The sequence below is a fragment of the Odocoileus virginianus genome, chromosome 20, assembly GCF_023699985.2.
Source record: "Odocoileus virginianus isolate 20LAN1187 ecotype Illinois chromosome 20, Ovbor_1.2, whole genome shotgun sequence".
NCBI lineage: Eukaryota > Metazoa > Chordata > Mammalia > Artiodactyla > Cervidae > Odocoileus > Odocoileus virginianus.
Genome location: NC_069693.1, coordinates 367,163 through 390,176, shown reverse-complemented (window position 1 = coordinate 390,176; position 23,014 = coordinate 367,163). Strand labels below are relative to the sequence as shown.

Sequence of the window (23,014 nt, the reverse complement as noted above, 5' to 3'; positions counted from 1 at the left end):
CCAGTGGTTAGGACTCCAAGCTTTCACTGCCAAGGGCACAGGTTCAATCCCTGGTCAGGGAAATAAGATCCCACAAGCCAGTCACACAAAAAATTTTTTAAAAATGGGGGGTATCATGTGGGAGGAGGGGAGTAATGAGAGGTGTCATCTGAGCTGAGACCTGTGAAGTGAGAGGGAGGTGGCTTCGTGAGGATCAGAGTAATCTCATTTCAAGTAGGAAGGCCCAAATGCAAAGGCCCAGGGGCAGGACTGAGCTTTGTATGTTCCAGGGACCTGCAAAGAAGGCCAGTGGGTTAGAGAGTAAAGAGGAGGGTAATAGAGAAGGGAAGTCAGGCACACCAACATAGTGCCTGCCCACAGAGTTGTCCTGAGGATCAAATAGGTTAATGAACATAAAGGCTGTTCAGGGGAAATCATAACTGAGTTAACTAGACAAAAAGGAGAAGAAACATTATTCTAGGAAGAAAATAGTATGTACCCTAGATCCTGGATAGAACAAGAATAATGGTGAATAGAGGGGGTGCTTTGGAGACCTTGAGGGGAGGTGGATTTTGGCCCAGTGGCAATCGTAAGCCACTGAAGGGTTCTGAACAGAGGAGTGACCTGACCTGACAAACTTTAGAATATCACTCTTAAGATTGGAACTGACATATATACACTACTATATATAAAAGAGATAACTCATAAGAACCTGCTGTACAGTACAGGGAACTCTACGCAATACTCTGTAATGACATATATGGGGAAAGAACCTAAAACAGAGTGGATATGTGTATATGTATAACTGATTCACTTCGCTGGGCAGCAGAAACTAACCGACACCGTAAATCAACTATACTCCAATAAAAATTAATTTAAAAAATTAAAACCTTAGCCAAGGTCGCCAAAAAACAAAACAAGAACACTCTGGCTGCTTTGTGGAGAATGGATTGTACTGGGACAAGGCTGAGCCCACTCTCAGCCAGGGAGACCAGTGTGAATACTGCTGCGGAGACCCAGGCGAGAGATGGTGGTGGACCACAGAGAGGGAGCAACTCCATGAGATATTTAGGAATGATATATGAAAAGGCTGAGACTTGGAAATAGGTGGGACATGGAGGAGAAATTAAATACAACTTAGGTTTCCAGTCGAGCAGCTGGGTGGATGGTGACGCCCTTGACGACAGCAAGAAAGTTTTGAGGGAGGAACAGACTTTTGGGGCGACATTAAGGTCTTTATTTGAGGGTGACTGATGCAGGTGTAAACGTCCAGGACACTGCCGGAAATCTGGGGAGGGGCCTGGGCGTGCACCTAAAGCCCTCAGCACAGGGCCCCGCGCTGCACAGCTGTGCCTCTCACCATCATTATGGGCGCATGTGCACCTGGGCATATGCCGCCCTTCCCCCTAAGTGGTGTGCAGCGATCACTTGCAACGATGAAATAATCTAGAGAGCCAAAATAGACTCTTTATTTTAAGGATGAAAATAGGGTATGAAGAGATACCTTTGTTAGTTGCCGCTGCAGTACCATCGAAAAAACATCCTGGGGAAACAAACAGATGTTAGTATGTGGAGGGGGAAGAGGTTGGGGACCAGAAATTTGGGTCCTGGAGCCTAGGTTCCAAAGGCGGGTGATAGGGCTTGGACTCTTGGATCTGAGAAACCAGGGGCGAGGGGTTATGACTCCTGAGTAAGAGGAGGCTGGAGACTCGGAGTTCCGGATCTGAGGGAGGAGGGGCTGAGAAACCCAAACTGAATCCCAGTCTGAATAAGGAGAGAGCCAGAGGCTGGGACTCCGGGGTCCCGGGGACTCACCACGCCAGCACGGTCACACTGGCTGATGCTAAGGCCACAAGGGCTGCGAGCAGGCACTGATTGCCCGGCGTCAAAGCCCCTGGTGTGGCCAGCAGCTCGCCCAGGCTGGGCCTCCAGGGTTCGATCGTCTCCGCCTCCTGCGGCACCCACCGCAACACTTCCCGAAAAGAGACCTGGAGTTCGGTCTCCCCGCGCGGGGGCGGGCCCGTCACTGCGGGGACGCGCACGTCAGCCGGGCGCCAGCCCGCCCCCGCCGCGCGGCCCCGCCCCCGCCCCCGCCGCGCGGCCCCGCCCGGTCCGCACCGTTAAGAAAGAAGTAGAGCCGCGCCAGGGGGCGCTGATCGTGCGTGATCACGCAAGAGAAGGTCCCGCGGTGCGTGGGCTGCACCGGCCGGATCCGCGCCAGGTAACCTTGGGCCCGCGGAATATCTCGGAAGTAGGTCGGGTCCTGAGTCCGGAGCTGCGGGACGCCCGGGCTGAAGCGGCGAGAGGCCGAGGGAGGCCGGCCCCGCCCCGAGCGCAAAAGAGATTCTCTCCTCCCTGACTCGCCAAACCGCTACGTGAAGCCCCGCCCTGAGCCAGGCCATGCCCCCGAGCCCCAGCCTCGCCCTCTTATTCGCCGAGCGTTCACGCACGGCCCCGCCCCCTAGGCCTTGACTCCGCCTCGTGGGCCTAGTGTTTGCTCTCCCGCCTGAAACCCCTACGGATAACCCTCCCCTGGGCTCCGTCACTGCATTGGGAGCTTTGACCCTTACCCCAAAATGCCGGGACCCTCCCCTTGCACGAAGCATGAGTCTAGTCCGAGCCTCCTCGAATCCCACTCCCTGCCTCCTGACTCTCCATCCTCTAGTGAAGCATAAACCGCCTCCTAAAGCCCTTCACGCTGGTCCCGCCCCGACTCACACCTCCTGCGAACTTCCAGGAATAGGTGATCTCTTCCTTAGGCAGCTGGAAGTTCACAGTGCAAGAGAACATGGCCTGACGACCCCGAGTCACCGTCAGGTCCTGAACTGAAGACAGGTCTCGCGTCGCCACCTCGGCCCGCCCCCGTCCGAACCCCCAACCCCAGCGCCTTCCTCGCTCAGCCCTCTCTTCCAGTTTTTCAGGTTTCTCACCCTTCAAGGCCACGCCCCTCACCTGGGCAGTCAAGCGGGAGATCGCAGACCTTGGAGTAGCATCCGCGGCAGCGGAAACGCCGGGTGACCTCCTGGAGCCCTATGGGGTGGGAACGCTGGGTCCGGGGTCCATCTGTCTCCCCTAGCCAGGGTCCCTTCGGCCACCATCAGTTCAGTTTAGTCGCTCAGTCGTGTCCGACTCTTTGCGACCCCATGAATCGCAGCACGCCAGGCCTCCCTGTCCATCACCAACTCCCGGAGTTTACTCAAACTCATGCCCATCGAGTCGGTGATGCCATCCAGCCATCTCATCCTCTGTCGCCCCCTTCTCCTCCTGTCTCCAATCCCTCCCAGCATCAGGGTCTTTTCCAATGAGTCAACTCCTCGCATGAGGTGACCCAAGTACTGGAGTTTCAGCTTCAGCATTAGTCCTTCCAATGAACACCCAGGACTGATCTCCTTTAGGATGGACTGGTTGGATCTCCTTGCAGTCCAAGGGACTCTCAAGAGTCTTCTTCAACACCACAGTTCAAAAGCCCATAAGGTCTATTTAACTTCCCCGGGTTCTACCTGCCGGACAGAATCTGGACCCCGCCTTTCCCGCGCTCATTGGCTGGCTCTCACCACTCTCCAGCCTCTAGGATCCCTATTGGTTTGCCTTGGGGGTTTTTTTCGGACCCGCCTTTCCTGAGGTTTGTGAACAATGCCTGGTTTACTTACTCCTCTTCTGGGCTCGATTGGCCCCTTCGGATCTGAGGCCACCCAAGAGTCCCAGGTTTCGGCCCTTACCACCTCCCTCCCCCCCGCAATTCTGAGCTTTGAATGACGTGCTTACCGCAGGGAGGAATGCAGGCCTGCACTGTGGAGAGAGAAGAAGCGTTACCACCCTGTAAGTCGCGGCAGGTGCTCACCTGAAATTCCCCTAGAGGAAACGTTTCGGGGCCGGATGCATTCATTCCTCCAAGGGATCAGAGCCAGGTATGCCGCGCTCCACCAAAGGGGCGGGGCCAAGCCTGCAACTTCTCACCTGTAGGCGGGGCCAGGCCTGCGGTACTTCACCTGGGGACCCTGCCAGCCCTGCAACATTCCACTAAGACGTCAGGCACAAGCCTGCTGCTCCCACCCAGAAGGCAGGTCCAGCCCCGGTGTATTCCATCCAGCGGGACGGGCCTAGATCCTGGGCGATCATCGGAGGGGACAGAGCCTAATTAGGGGGCCCAATTAGAGGTGTGGTCAGGCTGGACGTTGCCCACTAAGACGCCCGAGATGAAAGGAATCTTGTCACAGAGTGCCCAGGGTCAGACACAGATCCATGAAGAGGCCCGAGCTAGTCTGGGACAGGACTGTCCTACGAAGCGGTCCCAGCTACAGGTAACCTTGCATCAGAGGCGGGGCCGAACCCAGAGTAGTCCTAGCAGGATAAGAGGCTGTGCCGAGAGACCCACAAGGGAAGCTCGGCTCGGAAATCGGGCCGGGGGTTGGCTTGATGGGAGTGGATGGGGGTCTCCGGAGTGGGGTTTTCTAATTGTGCCTGGGGGAAGGAGACAGTCTATTTTACCTTCCTTAAGCTGTAATATAATCTTCTGCATTTTCTCCGCAGCATGAAGAAAGGCAACCCGAAAGGACCCTGGAGGGTGGAGGGAGTCATTGTAATAAAGACCCTTCCCCAAGGCTGCCGGAGCTCGACAGGCCTGGCTGTCATCATGTCTGTGCCCCTCCCCCAGCCCCTGCTATCTCCGGGACTCTGATAAATGCCACATCCTCCTACTCTATCTATCTGGATGGTGGGCACACCCCCAAATCTCCTTCAGCTGCCTCGGACTAATCACTCTGACAGAACTCCTCTGCATCTGTGTTCTCTTGTTAAGGAGAAAAGGGAGGATAAAGGTCAAATTTCTCCCATGGCCTATGAGACCCTGTGTGGTCTGGCCTAGTCTCGTCTTCCTCTCTGTGTGCTAAGTTGCTTCAGTCTTGTCCAACTCTTTGCAATCCCGTGGACTGTAGCCCACCAGTTTCCTCTGTCCATGGAGATTCTCCAGGCAAGTATACTGGAGTGGGTTGCCATGTCCTCCTCCAGGGGATCTTCCTGACCCAGATATGGAACCGGCAAGTCTTAAGTCTCCTGCAATTCATTTCCCCTGATAAGGAAAGCATCATGTTCTCTACCACCTCAGGGCCTTTGCACATGCTGTCTTCAGTTTGCAGCGCACCTCTCCCCCTACTCCTACTCATCCTTCCTGTCATACCTCATGTCACCGCCTTAGAGGTTTTCCCTGACCACAAATCTAATTTAATCCAGTCCCCTATTTTTGTCTCTAACAATACCCCATCTGTTTCATTCATAGCTCTCACCAATTTGCAAATACATATATTCACATATACATAGTGAGCATTTAAGACTGTAAGCAAACAAGTCCTTCTTTAGTGCTGTGTCCTCAGAAACCAGGAAAGGGCCCCGAGTCTTAGGAATAAGTATGTGTAGAATGAATTCCAGGATTCAACTGGAATGAGTACCACAGCTGGAAGCCTGGGGCCACAATTCATCCACTGGATGTGTTATATTTGGCCTGGAAAGTGTTTTTAAAAAATGACCCAGTTGCTGTCATATAAAGTTTGGGAAAAGTCACATAAAATGTTTGGCATCCCTTTACAAAATCTGGAAGAGCTGTAACAGAGGCAGTATTTCCATGAGGCAGCAGTTGGCTGGAGCTTAGCAGCAGCCACCCACTTTAGACAGGGCACACACCCACTTTTCCAGAGTTCCCAGTCTCTTCATTTCTACCCCTCTTTCACTTTTTTGGAGAATGCAATGGCACCCCACTCTAGCACTCTTGCCTGGAAAATCCCACGGATGGAGGAGCCTGGTAGGCTGCGGTCCATAGGGTCTCTAAGAGTCAGACACGACTGAGTGACTGACTTCACTTTCACTTTTCACTTTCATGCATTGGAGAAGGAAATGGCAACCCACTCCAGTGGTCTTACTTGGAGAATCCCAAGGATGGGGGCGCTTGGTGGGCTGATGTCTATGGGGTCGCACAGAGTCGGACATGACTAAAGTGACTTGGCAGCAGTTCACTCTTTTTATGTTCTCTGCTCTTATGGATGTTTGAGTTTTCACCACTGTAATGGCCTTAAAAAAAAAAAAAAAGTTTGGGGACTTTCTCAAAGTGGATGGCTGCAATGATTTACAGGTGGAGGTGGTTTTGGAAGTCAGAAATGTGGCAGGATTTTGTTGTTGTTATTTAGTTGCTAAGTCAGGTCTGACTCTGTGACCCCGTGCACTGTAGCCTGCTGTGCTCCTCTGTCCATGGGATTTCCCAGGCAAGAATACTGGAATGGGTTGCCATTTCCTTCTCCAGGGGATCTTCCCCACCCAGGGATAGAACCTGCGTCTCCTGCACTGCAGGCAGATTCTTTACCGCTGAGCCACCAGTACTCATGTGGCAGGGTGCTATGGGCTGAATTTCATCTCTTCCAAATTCATACAGTAAAGTCCTAAGCCCTAGTCCTTCAGAATGCAACTGTATTAGGAGATGGAATCTTAAGGAGGTAATGACATTAAAATGAGGGTTTTTTTGGGTGGGCCTTAACCCAACATGACTGATTTCTTTGGAAGAGAAGGAAATCTGGACACAGACACAGACAGAAGACAGTCATTCTGCAAGTCAAGGAGAGAGGCCTCAGAAGAAACCCACCCTGCTGACACTGACACCTTTATCCTGGACTTCTAGCCTCCAAAACTGTGAGCAAATAAACTTCTTTTAGTTAAGCCACCCAGTCTCTGTTTTTTTTTTTGTTACAGCAGCCCTAGCAAACTAATACATAGGGATTGCCAGTTGCCTCAAAATACCTATTTTCTCCTTAATAACATATCACCACATTTCAGCAGAGAAAGCACCCCCACCCTGCCCCAGCTAAAAGACTACATTTCCCAACCTCCAGTGCAGCTTGCTGTGGTCATGTGTCCAAGTTCTGATGGTTGAGACATAAGTTTAAGTGTGATGTATGAGTCACAGAAAGTAGCCTTAAAAGAGATATGGTGCCATTTTATTGGCCCCTTTCCCCTTCTTTCATCCTGTTGCCTGAAACTTGGATTTGATGGCTGCTGCTCTGGCAGTTATATAGGACCATGAGGATAAGTAGTATGCCCTAGGGTGGTAAGGCAGAAAGCTGGAAGAGTACTGAGTCCCCAGGAAAATGGAGCTGCCATACTAGTCTTAAGTGCCTACCTCAAGACTTATTTTATATGGACAAAATAAACTTCTACCTGCTTAAGACATTGCATGTTTTAACCTTAGGTTAAACCATAAATAAAGGGAGGGAATTGAGGATTCTGATAAGAATCTGGCTGAAGTAATGATCATAGAAGTGATGGTAGAAGCTGGAGAGAGGGGGGCTCTGAAGCCAGGAAGCAGGTGCACAATGAGGGGTCAAGGACTTAGCAGTCTCTCCTTGGCCACACGGCAGGCAGGAGCTGTGGTCTGGTGATGGCAGGATGGTCAGGAGGATGTGGTCCTAGTAGCAGTGCTGAAATGAGAGGCCGGGATGATGTTGGAGAAGGCAGCCAAGGGATATCTATGGGCCAAACCAAGTGACTCTCGGGGGAGGGTATGTGGGATATACCAAGTCAGCCATGGGGCAGGGGAGAAGCATGGGAGTCAAGTAGGGATGGAGCGAAATGTCCAAAGGGGCAAGAGGCAGGTTTGTGTTAACCACAAAGGGGCACGAGTTATAAAGTCTCCCCCAAAGAGGTGCTTCATTGGGAGCCTCAACTTGCTGATCACCTGAGTTTGAGTCCTGTCTCTTCCAACTATGCACACACCTGTCTCACTTCTGTGCTACCCATCACACGCACTCCTCCCTGTGTGACCTTGGCCGGGTATTTAACCTGCCTGATCCTTGGTTTCCTCATTCATAAAATGGGGACAACATCGGTGTCTACTTCACAGCATTGGTGGTGAGGATTTCATGTCATACAATATAAAAGCCTCCTCCTCCCAAACTACGTGTCAGGTACCATTTAATGACCATGATGGGATAATGTCTGTGTTACAGAAGAGTCAACTACTGGCATTATTGTCGTCTAATCTGAGACGGGGAAACCCAAGCACACAGAGATTAGGAAATTGGCCCAAGGTCACACAGCTGGATTGGAGCCCATGTGGTCAAATTCCAGAGCCTCCATGGGTGGCCACTATCTGCAGTACACACACTGCCCTCAACATCACTCTAACAGTGTCAGCGGCCACCACCAGGAGCCACTCTGAGTCCACCTGTCCACCTCTCCATTCGGGAGAGACCCAGGAGTCATCCTGATTCTTCCCATCCTCATCACCCTACATACATCTGGTCCAGACATCCCCTGGGTCCATCCAGGGGAGCCCCAACTTCCCCATCTGGAAAATGGGGCTATAAAAACTCCACCTCACAGGGCTGGTACAAGGACATACTTTGGGAGGATTATTAACATAAATCACTTTCTGCAGTCACAGCATCTTCCATGCAAGGGGCTGGTTCATCTCAGCCCCCACCAACCATCACAACAGGTTCAAGTCACCACTGACTGTCTCCTCCCTGGACTTTCTGCTTCTGCCCTTGACCCATACGACCTTAGTCAGAACCCTTCCTTCCTTAAAAATTCTCCAAAGGGTTTCCCCACATCAAGAGCAAGAGCTGAAGTGATTATTTGGTATGAGCTGGAAAGGGGGTCCTCTGGCTGAAGTTAGCTCGAGGACGCACCCTAGCATTTCCCCAAGTGTGTTCCCAGAACAGCAGCAGCAGCACCTGGGAACTTGTTAGACATGTCTGTTTCTGGGCCCTACCTCAGACCTAAGGGTCAGAGACAGAGGGTGGGGCCCAGGAGCCTACATTTTAATAAGGTTCCAGGAGATTCTGACATACACTGTGGGGTTGGAGAACCGTTAGCCTACATGGTCCACTCCAGCCCCACTGGCCCCAGGGCCTTTGCACTGGCTCTTCCCGCCACCTGGAAGCTCTCTCCCCAGGTCACCTGCATAGCTCTCTCTGTTCCCCTCATTCTAGTCTTTGCACAACTGGATCTTTTTCATTTGCACCTCCCCTGATCAACCTGTTTAGTAAAACAATCACACCACTGGTCACCCCACCTTTTCCTCCCCCTTTTGTTTCCCTCCATAGCATGGATCACCAGCTGACATCTATGGCATTTCACTGATTACGCTTAATAATCAATGCAAGCAACCTGAGGGCAGGTGGCTTGCAGTTTGGGTCACAGCTGTATCCCTGGTGGTGCTCTTGGCACATTCAATAAATACCCATGGAACGTAAAGCCCCAGCTTCTCCCGGCCCCCAGACTCTCCCTCCAGTCCATCCTCCACATGGCCTCTGAGGGTCTTTCTACACCCTGAGCTGACCCTGCCCTTCCCTGGCTCACAGCCCTGTTCCTTCGGGACAGTCTCAAATCTCCCTGACTCCCAGTTGGACCCTGGATGTCCCCCAGGCCCCTTGCAGTCACTACATCCTCACCCAGCTGCCCATCTACCCCCACTCCTGCTCTTCCTCCAGGACTCCCTCATCCCAGAGATGACCACTGCCCCCTCAGGCACGGAGCCAGCCCTGGCACACGGTCCCGAACCCCTCTCCCTGAACGGCTGATCAGACCCAGGCCTGGTCCTCTCTTCTCCACCAGCACAGATTCCCCGCCGCAGGTCTGGCCTCCTTCACCACAGCCTCCACCCCAGGCCTTCCAGCCTCCACTCCCTCCCCTGCTCCAGTTGGCCCCACACGCTGCCCTCGGGGGTCTTCTGCACCCAGAACAGGACTTGTTTCTGCTCTTTTCGAAACCTTCTGATGTAGGGGAGAAGGGCATCTCCCAGAATTCTCCCCGCACCACACCCCCCTCCAGCTCCGAGTTCCTCAGCTCTCCCTTTGTGGGTGGGGGAATCTGCAGCTGAAGTCTTCTCCACGCTGCACAACCCCCCACCCTGCCCTGGGAGCCCCCCCGATGGATGGAACCTCCTCATGTTTGGGGATCATGTTCGTCAAAAAGCTCGGAGGCAAGAGTAGGAAGTAAAAGAAGTAACAGAACCGAGATGTAGAAATAAGTGTGCAGCCCCCAGACCACGGACACGGCCATGAATGCTCCCCCACCCATGGTTCCAGTCTCCAGCATGTGGGGCTGGGGGTTGGGGGGAGTCCTCTGTCACGTGACCACGGCAGCCTCGTGTGATCACTGCTCACACTGGCCCTCGGCCACGAGGGTCACCCCAGCCCTGTGGTCCCTTCACACTATCACACGCATATTTCTCATTCCCTCGAGGTTGTCACATGTGCGTGTCTCCCCAGTGATCCTCTCCCTCCCTGCTCCCACCTGTCTTCTGGGCCCCCTGGCCCCCTGATAGCCTCCGCAGGTCAAAGATGTGGAACCACTTTGCTAACTGTAGGGAATAAGTTTTATCCTAAAGGAAGCTCTCCTCCCTGAAGTCTGTCTCCATGCTGGAGCCCCCTCCGTCTCACTGAGTTCCCATGCCTTGCAGGAAGGCAAAACCCTTGTCCCCTTTCTCAGATGGGTAAGTTGAGGCCCGAAGTTGGGAACGGGGGCAGTGACGCATCCAGAATCTCACAGCCAGGGAGAAGGCAAGCCACACAGGGAGGGCAGGCTTTCACCTCCCCGAGCCTCACTGGCCTCAGACTCTCAAGTTCCTTCTGCTCTGAACCCACCAGGCCTTGCCCATCTCTGCTCCCTGACAAGGTCACCCAGCTCCCTCGGCGTCCTACCATCAAGATCACTGTCACATTCTGGGCTTTCTCCCCATTGCCCCCCCCCCCCCCCCCCGCAAAGGCTCAGACATCCATCTCCCAGCGCTGCAGACCCCGCCCCACTCACCCTGGGCGGCGGCCATCTCCTGTAGGGAGTGGGTCATCTGGGTGAAGGCATCATTCAGCTGGCCCCTCTCCTCGTAGTCTGGCGGTGGGAGGCAGGGGCTGGGGGGAACCGCTTCCCCTGGCACCACAGCCCTGAGGTGGTCATCCCTCGGTCTCCGATCTCTGCTCCCCACGCCTCTATTCTCCCATCTCTGCGTCTCTGTCCCTCTCAAGTCTCTCCAGGCCTCTCGGGTCCCTCCCTCCGTGTACCCCCGGGCCCCCCCACACTGGGGAGGATGCTGGGGAGGGGGTGTGGTCTCCTCACTGATCTCCGTGTCCAGCAGCCCCTTAAAGGCGTCTTCGAAGGCCTCCTCACACTTCCCGAGGTCGGGGCTGTCCAGGCCGGCGAAGATCTGGCAAATCTGGAGGCGCTCCTCATAAGACGTGAAGCAGAGGAGACAGGCCCAGGCCGAGGCATCGAAGACCGCGAGGGCCGCCAGGGAGGGCAGGATGGCGCTCCAAGGGGCCAGCCAGGCCATGGCGGAGGGTCGTGGCCTGGGGAAGAAGCTGGTGACTTTTGTGAGGTCACTGTGGTGCGGGGGAGGGGCTCAAGATGCAGGGGTCAGAGGTCAGGTCTCAGTCACCAATCCAATGTCAGGCTCCCCCCCCACCGTGGGGGTTTTCAGGGAGCAAGGGGACAGGGGGTCGGGCTGGCAAGCCCCAGGCTGGTGGTTGGGCCGGACGCCAGGCTCCCAAGAACCTCACCTGTGACCCTGGACGTCCTCACAGGTTAAAGGGTCTCAGGGACGCAGAGGCCGGCAGTGCATTGTGCGGGGGGGGGGCCTGCCAGGCCCTGGGATTGGGGGGGGTGCCGGAGAAATGAACATGGCACAGAGACGCCGTAAGGACCCGAAAGACGGAAACTGGGCCACAGAGAAACACCGGGAGGTCAGAGATCCAGAAAGCACCATAAGAGACTAATGCAGACAGAGTTTCAGAGGCCACTGCACAGAGGCCCAGTGGAGATGGAGAGACAGAGAAAGCCAAGCAGAGATTTCCGGATGGGAGAGAAACTCCCTGAAGGAAAGGGGAGAAAGGACAGGGACGAAGACAGGAGGGACAGGCCTGCTTCTCTCCCAGGGTCCCTGCGGCAGCGCCCCCCCCCAGCCTGGCCGGGTGGGGCAGGGGACCGGGGTCCAGGGGTCCCCGCCGGGCCGTCCCGTGCAGGGCGCAGCCTGGGGAAAGCTAGGAGGCCGTATAGTGATCTCCGTGGGTGTCCTCCTCAACTATACAACCTCCTACCTCAGCCCGGGGGGCGCGGCAGGTGGACAGACAGACGGATGGACGGACAGACGGGGGCCAGGGAGGGCGGGGAGGGCCGGGGAGGCCCCAGCCGCGATGGTGAGCCCCCGACACGGACCCACAGACACGAGCTTGTGTGCGGCGAAGGCCCCGCAAGGTCGGTTCTACGGGTGGGTGCCAGGACCCAGGAATCCGGGCCCCCGGCCCCCTCCTCCCCAAGGAACCCAGGAGTCAAGTCTCTCGGCCCCTTCCTCCCCGAAGATCCCCGGAATCCAGGCCCCCTAGCCCCCACTGCTCCCTGAGATTCAAAATCTAAGTCCTCAAGCCCCTCTTCTCCCTAGGGGACCCAGGAGACCAGGCCCCCGGCCCCTCCCTCAGACCCGGGAATCCAGCCAGGCCTGTCTCCTTTGGAGAAGACGCAGCCCGGCTTCCTGGATCCCGGGTCCGAGGGAACCTCACCAGTTTCAGAGTTTGGCCACTTGGGCCAGCTCCCTCCCTCCCTACCTGTCAGATAATCGGAAATTTCAGGAGCGGGGCGGAGGCCGCCCAGGGGCTATAAACCGGTGTGAAAGCCATTCTAGGTATCTGCTCCTCTCTCTTCCCTGCTTTTGGCCTCTCATCAAGTACCACACTGACAGCTGGGATGCCTGCGCGCGGATGCCGCCCCAGGCCTGTGTCATCTCTCCGGCGGGGCGCGAGGTGCCATCGGCACCCCCACTTCGCAGGTGGGAAGGCTGAGCCCCAGCCAGCCGTAGGGTGGGGTGGCGGGGTGGGGGGGGGGGGGAGTGGGAGGGGCCAGGCCTTCCAGGCAAGAGGGCCCAGCGCCCGCCCTCCCCAGCCCGGGGCTGAGACAGTGCACCTGAGAACCTCCACCTCGGTCCAGGGCTCCGGCGGTCTCGCTCCCGCCGTCTCCCGCTCCAGCTCCATCTTCCCGGTCCTCTCTCCCGGTCCGGCCCGCTCGCCCTCGGCCTCACCTGGCCCCCGTCTCCTGCAGTCTCCGTGTGCTCCTCCCCGGCTCTGCGCTGCCCATCCGCGCCTCCCCCCGCGCGCGGCCGTCCCCGGCTCGCAGGGGCCTTTCTCGGGCCGTGTCTCTCCGCCCTCCCCCGCCTCGCGCTCCCTCCTCTCCTCCTTTCTGCTTCTTTCCCTTTCCCTCCGGTCTTGCCCCCTCCCCTGCTCCGCACCCCTCCCTCTGTCTTTGTCCCTCTTCTCTCGTCTCTCCCTCGATTTCCCCGTCTCACTCTCCTCTCCTCCCCCCGCTTTTCCCCCCTGCCTGCCTCCCTCCCCCGTTTCTCCATCTCCCGGCCTCTTTCTCCCCCTCCGTCTCCCTCCTAGCCTCTCTCTCTCTTTCTCCTTCTCTCCCTCCCGGGTCTCTCGCCTCCCTCCGCCCCCCCCCCCCCTTCTCCTTCCTTCTCTCCCTCCCCCTCGCCGCAGCTCGGAGCCAGGTCTGGAGCTGGGGGTGGGGTGGGGGTGGTTCGCGCAGGGGCCCAGGGCCGGGGTAGCGACCTGCTGGGGAGGCGGGGAGGCGCGGAGGGGCGGGGGAGGCCGGGGGGAAGGGCGGAGGTGGGGGGGCCCAGGGACGAGTCCGCGGACCCCGCTCGCATCCCGCTTCCCTCCTTCCCGGCCTCCCCGACCCTCCGGCGGGGGCGCGAGCCGGGCCAAGGTGGGGAGGAAGGGGAAGGGAGGAGGCGGCCCCCGCCCCCCCGCCCCCCCCAACCTGGCCCGGAGCCCAGGCCCGGGCTCCCAGCATGCCCCGGGGCTGCCGGGGGCCTGGGGAGGGGGTGCGAGCCGAGGGAAGCCGAGCGTCCTCAGGGTTCGCGGGGCCGCAGCATCGCCCTGCGGCTTCGGCTCGTCTCTCCTGGGGAAACCGAGGCCCGCAGAGAGGGGAGGGCGGGGGGGTGGTCAGGACCCGCTCGAGGTCACCACGCCGGGCCTCGGTGGAGACGCGGACTCCCGGGGCCCGCAGGCCCGACCCGGGGAAAGGGTTGGTGCGGGACTTCGCCCAGGTCTGGGCCCCCCTCCCCCTCCCCGCAGACCCTGGGGAGCCCCCAAGGGTCAGAGAGCAGACCCAAACAGTCTGGCACCATGGCAACCAGTGGCCCCGCCCCCTTAACCCCCAGAGGGCTGGACTCCAGCTGGGGCCAAAGAAGAGGAGGTGGGGACGCCTGGGTTCGCGGGAGGAAGGGTCTGGGGGCCCGAACTCTGGGGTTTCGTGGAGCATCGGGGGGCTGGAATGTGGACCCGCAGCCCCTCCCTCCCCGCCCAGGGCTGAGGGAAGAAGAGGCTGCAGGCCCAGACTCCAGGGTCCGGGGCTAAAAGAGGGGGGCTGGGGGTTCGGACGCTGGAATTCTGCGGGAGGGGTCGGGTAGCGGACGCACCGGTCTGAGGGAGGAGGGGGCCAGGGCCTGGAATCCCGGTCCCCAAGGGAGTCTGGACGCTGGGCCTCTCCTGCGCCAGACATCCCCTGCCCCCGCCGCTGACCCTGGCCTGTCTGGCAGCCCAGACAACCTCCCCCTCCTCGGCAGCCCCCTCCCACTGGCACGGCTCACCCTTGACCCCTCAGAGCCCCGCAGCCCCTTCCCTGCCCCTCCCCCGCCCCTCCAGCCAGACGTTAACCCTTCCGCGGCCAGAGGCACCTCAAGAGCCAGCCTCTCCCTCGAGCTCCCCTGAGGGCGCAGGAGGGCATCCCTCCCGAGTCTCCTCCGGCTCCGAGCCTCGCTAGCTACCCCAGCCCCGTCTCTCACCTCCCAGTGGAATCCAGGCGGTGCTCCTGGCCCGCTCCTCCTCCTGAACCCCGGAATCCAGGCCCCCCGATCCCCACCTCCAAGGATTCGGGACTCTGGGTCCCCAGCCCCCTCCTCCTCCTCCTCCAGGAACCCAGAAATCCAGGGACCCTGGATCCGGGCCCCGGGTCCCACGCCACTCCCTCTCGGGAGACTCACGGCTCCACCGCTCCCGCGTCGGGGGAAGGGTCTCGGCGGGCAGCCCCCCGGGGCTGGGCCGAGCCGGGCCCCGCTGCTGCCGCCGCCGCCGCCGCCGCCAGCTCTCCATCCTCTCCCCGCCTTCGCCGCCCGACGGCCTCTCCCCTTCCTCCCGGCGTCCCCGCCATCCTCCTTGCCTCCTCCCCGACTCCCGCTGGCCTGGGCCTCCTCCCGGTTCTGCGGGCCCGGCTCCCCTGCCTGGGACCCCGCTGGACCAGCCCCCTACCCAGGGGGCCCCCGCCCCGGCCCCTCCCCACCGCCCGGCCCAGTCCGGCCTGGCTTCCACCACCACCACCACCGGCTCCCCCCCGCCCCGCCCCTGCCCCGGAGCTGGCCCCGGTCCAGGGGAAAAAATTCCATCCAGCCCCGGGGAGGAGGGAGAGGGGCGGGGGAGGGAGTGGGGCGGGGAGGCCGGGCCGGGGAGCGTGACGCAGGGAGGGGGGAAGGGACAAAAGGGGCCGGGAGGCGGCGGGGCGAGCCGGCGGCGCTCCCGCTCCGCCCTCCCGCCCTCCTCCCTGGGCCGGGGCCGGTTCTCTGCTTTCCGCTTTCTTTCGTCCCCTCCACCTCTCCTCCCTTTCCTTCACTCTGCCTGCCTCCTCCTAGCCCTGTGCTCCCCCCAACCCCCCGCCCCCGTGTCTCCGTCTCCGCGTCTCTCTTTCTCCTTAAATCACGCACCTCCCCCCCCCATCAGGGTCTTCTCTCCCCCGTCTGTCTCCCCCTTTCTGCTCTCCCAGCCTCCTTCCCCTCCCTCCGCTTCGGTCTCTCCAGCCACCCACCCACTGAGGGACAGAAAGGTGAATCAGACCCAGATCTGCCTTTGCAGACGGAGCTCACAGTCTGATGGAGGAGACAGACCCAGACGCAGACAGTTCCAATCCTGGGCGATCGGGGTATGACGAAGGGAGGGACCAGCGGCTTGTGGGAGCTCCGGGGTAGGGGGCAGGAATCCTTTCAGCTGGAGACAGCCGAAAGGGCCTCCAGACAAGGCGGTGGTTGTGACCTCCAAGAACTAGGAGAAGTTAGATCTGAATTGTGAGAGAGAGAGAGAGAAAAGCGGCCGTAAGGGCGTTGCAGGCGGAGGGCACGGCTGAAGCAGAGGCCCAAAGGAAACCAGGGGGCGATTCTGGGAGAAGGGCAGGCGGTCAAGTCTGATGGGAACTCCCGAGCCTGCAAGAGGAGGCTGAGGTGGTGGGCGGGGCCAGGTGCCCAGCGCTGGGCTGTCCGGGGGCGGGGGAACTTCCCCTTATGGGTGTCTGGGAGCAAAGGGAGGGGCAGGGTCAGATTTGGGGTGTCAGAGCGATCCCCCTGGGGCCTGTGGGGGATGAGTTGGGGAGAAAAGACTGCGGGAGGCTGGTGAGGCGGTTGCTTGATCCGAGGCTGGGACCCTGGGGACCCAGAGGAGGGGGCGGGGCAGAGAATGTGAGGAGGGTGATGAGGATGGAAGGGGTGAGGAAGATGCAACAATCAGAAGCCTGGCCCCGAGACTGCGGGGCACAGGAGTTGTTCTGAATGGGGAACCAGAGGGAGAAGGGGGTTCAGAAGAGGGCAGGTGCTGTGTGCCGATTGGGACCTAGCGGACATTAGGGGCCAGAGGTCATATTGAGGACATACTGAGGCAGTGGTGAGTGTAAAGTCCTGGGGTCCCAGCAGTGAAAAATGCAGTCTCCTCCTGCCCTGTCCCTGGCCACCCACTCCTCTCTGGGGACAGCTCATGCTTACCAGTTTCTTTTGTATCTTTCCAGAAGAATTATATTCTTTTGTACTTGCATATGAAGAAGGCAATGGCAACCCACTCCAGTACTCTTGCCTGGAAAATCCCATGGACAGAGGAGCCTGGTAGGCTGCAGTCCATGGGGTCGCTAAGACATGACTGAGCAACTTCACTTTCACTTTTCACTTTCATGCATTGGGAAGGAAATGGCAACCCACTCCAGTGTTCTTGCCTGGAGAATCCCAGGGACAGGGGAGCCTGGTGGGCTGCCATCTATGGGGTTGCACAGAGTCAGATACGACTGAAGCGACTTAGCAGCAGCAGCAGTATTTGCATATCAGGCTTCCCTTATGGCTTAGCTGGTAAAGAATTCACCTGCAATGCGGGAGACCTGGGTTTGATCCCTGGGTTGGGAAGATCCCCTGGAGAAGGGAACAGCTACCCACTCCAGTATTCTGGCCTCGAGAATTCCATGGACTGTATAGGCCATGGGGTTGCAAAGAGTTGGACACGACTGAGTGACTTTCACTTTCACGCATATATTATATTAACTGCCTCTATTTTGTCCCTAGGTGGGATCATATTATTCTATGCTTTGCTTTTTTTTTAACACTATATCCTGATGATCCTCCTGTGTCAATGTAGCTTATAGAGGTACCTCATTCATTTTAGTGGCTCTATAGTATTCCATGGCTTCTCTGGTGGCTCAGTAGTGAAGAATCTGTCTGCCAATGTAGAAGATGTGGTTTGAGCCCTAGGTCAGGAAGATCACCTGGAGAAGGGAATGGCAACTCACTCCAGTATTCATGCCGGGGAAATCCCATGGACAGAGAAGCCTGGCAGGCTACAGTCCGCGTGGTCGTGCAGAGCTGCATACGAGTTAGTGATTAAACAGCAGTAGTATTCCATTGTATAAATTTATTCATCCATGTGTGCATGCTAAGTCGCTTCAGTCGTGTCTGACTCTTTGCGACCCCACGGACTGTAGCCCACCAGGCTCTTCTGTCCATGGGATTCTCCAGGCAAAAATACTGGAGTGGGTGGCATGGCCTCCTCCAGGGGATCTTCCTGATCCAGGGATCAAACTCTCATCTCTTATGTCTCTTTCATTGGCAGGTGGGTTCTTTACTAGTCGTGTCACTTGGCAAACCCTTATTCATCCATACTTGTTATCAACTAGGAGGGGTTTTTCACAGAAAGAAACTAATGCTTATGAATATGCAAATTACTGTTATTTTTAAAACTGATTTCTTCTACTGCTCTGAAGCCTCTGGACCCAGCTATTTGATAAATACTTCTAGGTTCTTTAAATTTTGTCACTAATTACTAATGATAGGAATAATAACAAATGCCAATCCTTTCTCAAATGTCTACTTAAGGACAGCCTCTGGGCTGAGTACTTGTTACACATTATCTCAGTCAACTTTTTTGGGTTTTTTTGGCCACACCCTGCTACTTGTGGGATCTTAGTTCCCTCACCAGGGATCAAGTCCATGCCCCCTGCACTGGAAGCATGGAGTCTCAACCACTGGACCACCAGGGACTTCCCAGCAGCAGTCTTATTTTTAAGGATTGTTTTATCTCCATGTAAGGATGAGAGAACTGAGGTTCTGAACAGTGAGTTGCCCATGCTTACAAAGTGAATGGCAGAGCCAGGATTTGAACCCAGGCCTCTCTGGGTCCACGTTCTATGCTCTTTCTTTGGAGACGGGCTGCCTCTGTGAAAATGTCCAACTTGCCGGGGGTTGCTGTCCAGCAAGGTTAGACTTGTCATGCAGGTAGATTCACACTTGATTAAAGGATCTTTTGTCAGCCCCTGCACCTTACTTGGCATCCAGAATGACTGGCAGTCTCTTCTCATCTTCAGATGCCCTGCGTTCATATCAGGACGAAAACCACAACACCCTGCTGTCTTGTCCTTGCCCTGATTCCCTTGTTTGGTGATTCTCGCCATCTGGGTCTGTCTCAGAGTTCACTGAAGGCGCCATGGAGATCTGAGTCATCTCGGCGTCCTCAGTATCACTCAGCACAGGGTGTGGCTCAGAGGAAGGGCTCGGGGAAAACCTTTGCCAAATGAATGAATGGAGAGATGGGTGAATAACAAGTGGTTGATGGGTTAGGCTGAGACTTGCCTAAGTTCTGGGATAAAAGAATTTAATTCCCGTTAGTTCCTGAAGCATAAGGCCTCTGTTACCATTTGTTAGTGACTCATAGGAAGCACTGTTTCCATTGTTCTTTGATATACAGAGTTCATAACTCCCTTGACACCTAATACTGAACTATTGCCATTTCCACACATCTCTAAAACTCAAGATCCACCGTTCATTCCCATCAGCCCCTGAGACTCAGAACCCACCATTCATTCCCATCAGCCCCTGGGACTCAGGGGATGGGAGTGTCCACCACTCCCATCTATATTGACACACAGTACCACAGTTCTTGTCAGTCCTTGATACCCAATATCCATAATTTCTATCCTACTACAATACAGGGCGACCACCATTCCCATCAACTACTGAGATAGAAGTTCCACCTTTCCTATTATCCCTTTAGAAAGTGAAAGTGAAGTCTCTCAGTCGTGTCCGACTCTTTGCGACCCCGTGGACTGTAGCCTACCAGGCTCCTCCATCCATGGGATTCTCCAGGCAAGAGTACCGGAGTGGGTTGCCATTTCCTTCTCCAGGGGATCTTCCCAACCCAGGGATCGAACCCAGGTCTCCCACATTGTAGGCAGATGCCTTAACCTCTGAGCCACCAGGGAAGCCCATATCCCTTTAGAACAGCATGCCAGTGGAAAATACAAACTCCCTGCCCTTCACAAGGCTGTCTGCCATTCCCTGGAACAGAAACTGTGAGCCAGGAAGACACTTCAACCTGCCCTGAAGTCGGTCTGAATCAAGGACTCACTTATTAATGCTGTAGAAACAGGGACATGAAGGTTATGAAGAAATTATGAAGAACTTCCAAGTAGCAGAGGATCCTTCCATGGGAGGAATCAACCCCAAACCTGACATAATCCTATAGCACCATCAGAGAATGCTTCCAAACCCAAGACAGTGCCCCACAGCACCACTTAATCCCCACAGGTGGGATAATCCTCAGACAGCAGATCTCCCAAAATATTCATGCCAGATGATCCAAATGCAACAGATGCTCCTGTCATGCCATGGCTGCTGCTGCTGCTAAGTTGCTTCAGCCATGTCTGACTCTGTGTGACCCCATAGACAGCAGCCCACCAGGCTCCAGGCAAGAACACTGGAGTGGGTTGCCATTTCCTTCTCCAATGCATGAAAGTGAAAAGTGAAAGTGAAGTTGCTCAGTCGTGTTTGACTCCTAGCGATCCCATGGGCTGCAGCCTACCAGGCTCCTCTGTCCATGGGATCTTCCAGGCAAGAAGAGTACTGGAGTGGGGTGCCATTGCCTTCTCCAATGCATGAAAGTGAAAAGTGAAAGTGAAGTTGCTCAGTCGTGTCTGACTCCTAGCAATCCCATGGGCTGCAGCCCACCAGGCTCCTCTGTCCATGGGATCTTCCAGACAAGAAGAATACTGGAGTGGGGTGCCATTGCCTTCTCCGATCATGCCAGTAAGTAATCCCAAATGGCAGTTTATCCCAGTGGACTTTAGGAATTGGGAAGGGGGCCACCTTTTCTGTGCATATAGGCTGGTAGTGGGTGGGAAGAAGGTGACAAAAAATTTTCAATTTATTTTTTATTTTTGGCTGTACTGGGTCTTTGTTGCTGCATGAGGACTTTCTCCAGTTGTGGTGTGCAGGTCTCTTATTGCGGTGGCTTCTCTTATTGCAGAGCCTGGGTGTGTGAGCTCAGCAGTTGTGGCTCGCAGGTCCACTTGCCTTGTGGCACATGGAATCTTCCTGGATCAAGGATCAAACCCGTGTCTCCTGCATTGGCAGGTGGATTCCCAAACACTGGACCACCAGGGAAGCCCCAGAAGATGACAGATCTTATTCCCACTATTAACTCTTTCCTGGGTGGAGGGTTGGTGTGGTTTTTAAAGGAGGGTCTCTTTTAAAGGGCCTCTCTCTTTCCCTTACAGCCATGCCTTCTAGTCATCTGAACGGTGAAGGGCCTTCAACTAGTCCACTCTTCACATCTCAGCAAATGGGAGAGAAGATGGTTCTGAGCTTCATAGAGAGTGGAGTGGGAGTGGATACCGTTTTTTCAAGCCCATCAGTCATCCACTTCTCCTTCCTCTGGTGATAGAATCTTCCTTTCCCATGAGAAACCCATTCTAGGTGACTCTAACAAGAATGTTCTAATAAAATGCCCTTCTTCCTTCCCCCCTGGACAAGTGACCCAATATGGGCCAGTCAGAACATTCATTCATTCAGCTGTGATCCCCTAACAGAGATGACTAGAATCTAAGATTTTTTCATCTTTTAAAATATTTTTGAAAATTTTATTGAAATGTTGATTTGCAATTTGTTAGTTCAGGTGTATAGAGATTCAATTATATCTTTTCCCTTGTAGGTTATTACAAAATACTGAATACAATCCCTGTGCTATGTAGTAGGTCTCTGTTGTTTGTTGTTTTAGACATAGTGTGTATGTGTTAATTCCAACCCCCTAATTTATCCCTCCCCTTCCCCTTTGCTAATCACAAGTTCGTTTTCTGTCTGTGGTTCTATTTCTCCTTTGTAAATAAGTTCATTTGTATGACTTTTTTTAGAGTCCACATATAAGAGATATCATGTGATATTTGTCGTTCTCTGTCGGACTGACTTCACTTAGTATGATCATCTCTAGGTCCATCCATGTTGCTACAAATGGCAGCATGTCACCTTTTTTTTTTTAATGACTGAGTAGTATTCCACTGGGCTTCCCTGGTGACTTGGTGGTAAAGAATCTGCCCGCAATGCAGAAGAGCTGGTTTCGATCCCTGGCTTGGGAAGATCCCCTGGAGGAGCAAATGGCAAGCCAGTCCAGTATTCTTAACCTGGAGAATCCCATGGACTGACAAGCCTGGCAGGCTGCAGTCCATGGGGTCGCACAGACTCTGACATGACTGAAGCGCCTAAGCAGTAGCAGCAGCCGCAGTATTCCATTGTGTATATATACCACATCTTCTTTATCTGTTTATCTGTTGATGAACACTTAGATTGTTTCCACATGTTGGCTATTGTTAATAGTTAGGCAGAGTTTTACTATTAACATGATTATAGCTGCTCCTGAAGTGCCAGGAAAAGCAGCTAGACAGGAAATTGAAACAAGCAGTGTAAATGTGAGAAATGAAAAGACAAAAGCATCATCATTTGCAGATGATAAGATCCCCTACTTAGAAAGCCCAAGAGAATTTATAGAAAAATAGAACTCATTATCAGGTTCTTTGAGTTGGCAAACTATAAGCTATACACACTAGTTAAGATCTGATGAGGAAGCAACAAGTAAAATTAGATCCCTGTCTCACATCACACACTGCCATTCCAGGTGGAACAAAAATAATTTTCCATTATTTTTTAATGGAAGAAACTGATTGAATTTGACAAATGAATTAATCTGCTGCTAATGGGATTGATTTTGTTCTCCCTCCAGGGGACACTTGGCACAGGCTGGAGACATTTTTTTTGGTCCCAGCTGAGTCAGGGAGGGGGATGCCACTGGCATCTAGTGAGTAGAGGACAGAGAAGCTGCAAAATATCCCACAGAACATCTTCCCTCTCCCCCGGAACAAGGATTGCCCCGGGAACAAGGATTGCCCCGTTCCAAATACCGGTAGTGTTAAAGTGGAAAGACTGTGGTGTAACATGACACCTTAATGAGTTATCGGATTGCTTCTAATAGATTTCCAGTTACTTTTTGGATGTCCCAGGTATAGAATCATACTAACTGCAGATGATAAGGACACATCCTCCCAGTATTTATTCCTCTTATTTGGTTCTGTTTCGTAATTGCATTTAGCCAGCACTCTCAGAGGAGGATGAGATGGTTGGATGGCATCATTGACTCGATGGACATGAGTTTGAGTAAGCTTCAGGAGTTGGTGACGGACAGGGAAGCCTGGCGCGCTGCAGTCCATGGGGTTGCAAAGAATCGGACACAACTGAGCAACTGAACTGAGCACTCTCAGAACAATGTTTGCACCCAGGAACTGGACGGTACTTCTGTTTGGGAATGCCATCATTGGGTAAGATTCTACTTCCTACCACCAAGGACTTAAAGGCTAGATACTTGCTTTTCCTGACACTGAGTGCCTAGTGTGCGGGTGTCTGCACTGAGACTCTATAAAGACCTCAGGAGGTTTCCCGAGTGGCTCA

The 23,014-nt window shown here is 55.2% G+C and overlaps 1 protein-coding gene across 3 annotated transcripts; it reads right to left on the bottom strand.

Moving 5' to 3' along the window:
- Nucleotides 1–1,193: 1,193 nt before the first annotated feature.
- Nucleotides 1,194–12,819, bottom strand: SPACA6 (sperm acrosome associated 6). 3 transcript variants are annotated; one of them, XM_070451630.1, is made up of 9 exons: nt 11,077–12,819; nt 10,774–10,851; nt 4,468–4,536; nt 3,745–3,768; nt 2,932–3,009; nt 2,698–2,804; nt 2,098–2,254; nt 1,795–2,005; nt 1,194–1,522 (listed from the first exon to the last, which is right to left on the bottom strand). In XM_070451630.1, the coding sequence occupies exons 1-9, from the start codon at nt 11,288–11,290 to the stop codon at nt 1,489–1,491; spliced, it is 972 nt and encodes a 323-aa protein (XP_070307731.1). In that variant the 5' UTR covers nt 11,291–12,819; the 3' UTR covers nt 1,194–1,488. The 3 variants fall into 3 exon arrangements, with proteins under 3 accessions (XP_070307731.1, XP_070307730.1, XP_070307732.1); XM_070451629.1 differs by having other exon boundaries at nt 10,774–12,819; XM_070451631.1 differs by lacking the exons at nt 10,774–10,851; nt 11,077–12,819 and having other exon boundaries at nt 2,932–3,064; nt 4,468–4,614.
- Nucleotides 12,820–23,014: the final 10,195 nt, after the last annotated feature.